At 43.1% G+C, this 1,739-nt stretch overlaps 1 protein-coding gene across 1 annotated transcript in view; it reads right to left on the reverse strand.

The window, feature by feature from the left end:
* rtkna (rhotekin a) overlaps positions 1–1,739 on the reverse strand; it is a gene marked incomplete in the record, with an annotated part of 46,102 nt that overhangs the window by 11,518 nt on the left and 32,845 nt on the right. The window contains 1 exon segment of the mRNA XM_014012532.1: positions 275–536. Within this exon segment, the coding sequence (XP_013867986.1) occupies positions 275–536 (262 nt within the window).

Genomic DNA, 1,739 nt, shown 5'->3' on the forward strand with positions numbered 1-1,739 from the left:
GAGATTCACTCATTAGGTGCTTGTGTTTTTTCCCGTGTGTGTGTGTGTGTGTGTGTGTGTGTGTGTGTGTGTGTGTGTGTGTGTGTTTGCCGACAGAGCTTTCAATTACTGGAAGAAGTTATCTATAACTAATTACAGTGTGTGGTATGTGTGTGTGTGTGTTCTCCAGCTGGGTAGTAGATATGCAGCAGAGCTTTTTTTTTTAAAACCTCATATCACAAAAGACACAACTGCCCACTCACCCATTTACCTTTCAGAAACACACGTTACATACCCGAGATGGCCACTTTTCCTTTGCACGGGAGTCGCTCTTCCATCGGCCCCGCGTCCGACGACCTGCGCGGGACGCTCTGCATCACCTGCGCCTCCTTCATCCTCTGCAGCTCTGACATGTAGGCCATGATGCGAGTGCTGCACGTCTGCAGGCTCTTCGCCGCCTCCAGAGCCTGCTCTCGCTGCGAGCAGGCAGCCAGCAGCTTGCAGGCGCCGTCTCGCATCCGGATCTCGTGGTCTATCTTCTTCTGAATGTCACTGTCCTGCGAGGACAAGAACATGTTTCAGAATACTGTTTTGGGGAAACGAACTGAAGGAATTTATTAGTCGTTTAGATACTGATTTGGAAGCACCAAAGCATTTTCTTAGTTTTCCTTTTTAAGGCTTGATTTTTATAATCTATTATGTCTTGATTAAAATAGGTTTAGATACATGCCTGAAACATGACAACACATAATAAAATCCGTTTATAAAAACATCAGGGAAGCATTGCTGTTCAGACTGTCTGCGATTCAACTGTACGCCTGTAGTGGGTGTACCGGCACTGAAGATCCCTTTATATATAGACCGGAACTTCCGGTTTTCGGACAGCACTGATCTGCTTGCTTCAGCCAAAAGCAATAAAGCTTCGCTCAGAATCAGATCTGGGGTTGTATGGTCCATTCTCTTCACAATTTTAATCAGATTCAACATTTATGTGATCTTGTCACAATTTCAGTTAACGAACACTAAATTTTCTTACAGAACAATACAAGAAATGAGGAGTTCATTAGTTTAACAGTGGTTTAAAAGGATGGTAAAGACCCATGAGGAGCGAATAACTAGGGTTAATTGAATGGAAGATTTCCAGTGACGCAAAGTTGAGGTGTTAGGCTCGGGTACTGCTGTTTGGAGTTTAAACACATCTGCAAGCTTCACTCTGTCAGCAGTGCAAACAATGTATCCAAGAGTTTGAACTGCAGACAGAATAAATCAAATCATTCAGGGCTGGAGGAAATCGAGGGGGATCAAACAAAGAGCAGGCAAAGGTAAAGCTCGTGTGACGGTAATCGTTTGGCAAACACTCTCCGACAGACAGAAAATCATACATTTGCTTTAGTTTAGGAGCTAAAGTCTCACACTGATGGAGTCCGAGTTGGTCTGTTTGTCCTCTCTCCAATGATAAATTAACCCCAGAACACTCCTCACATAAATAATCTACTGTTTGTCCTTTTTATGCCTGGGTAAAAGTGAAGCCAATTTTCTCCTCCACTCCAATATCTCTCGTACATCATCCCTCTTCCCATCTCTCTCTCTCTCTCTCTTTGAATAACTTGTATGAATTTTTTATTCTTTTCCCTTAAAACTTTAAACATTCATTTCTCATTTCCTGCGGCCTTCGTTCACATTCGTTCTGCTTCACCGTCTCTTTTCCCATTTCAGCCCGTGTTGCTCTGAACAGAAACTTAACAGACAATGAATTGAAA

The sequence above is a fragment of the Austrofundulus limnaeus genome, unplaced genomic scaffold, assembly GCF_001266775.1.
Source record: "Austrofundulus limnaeus strain Quisiro unplaced genomic scaffold, Austrofundulus_limnaeus-1.0 Scaffold92, whole genome shotgun sequence".
NCBI lineage: Eukaryota > Metazoa > Chordata > Actinopteri > Cyprinodontiformes > Rivulidae > Austrofundulus > Austrofundulus limnaeus.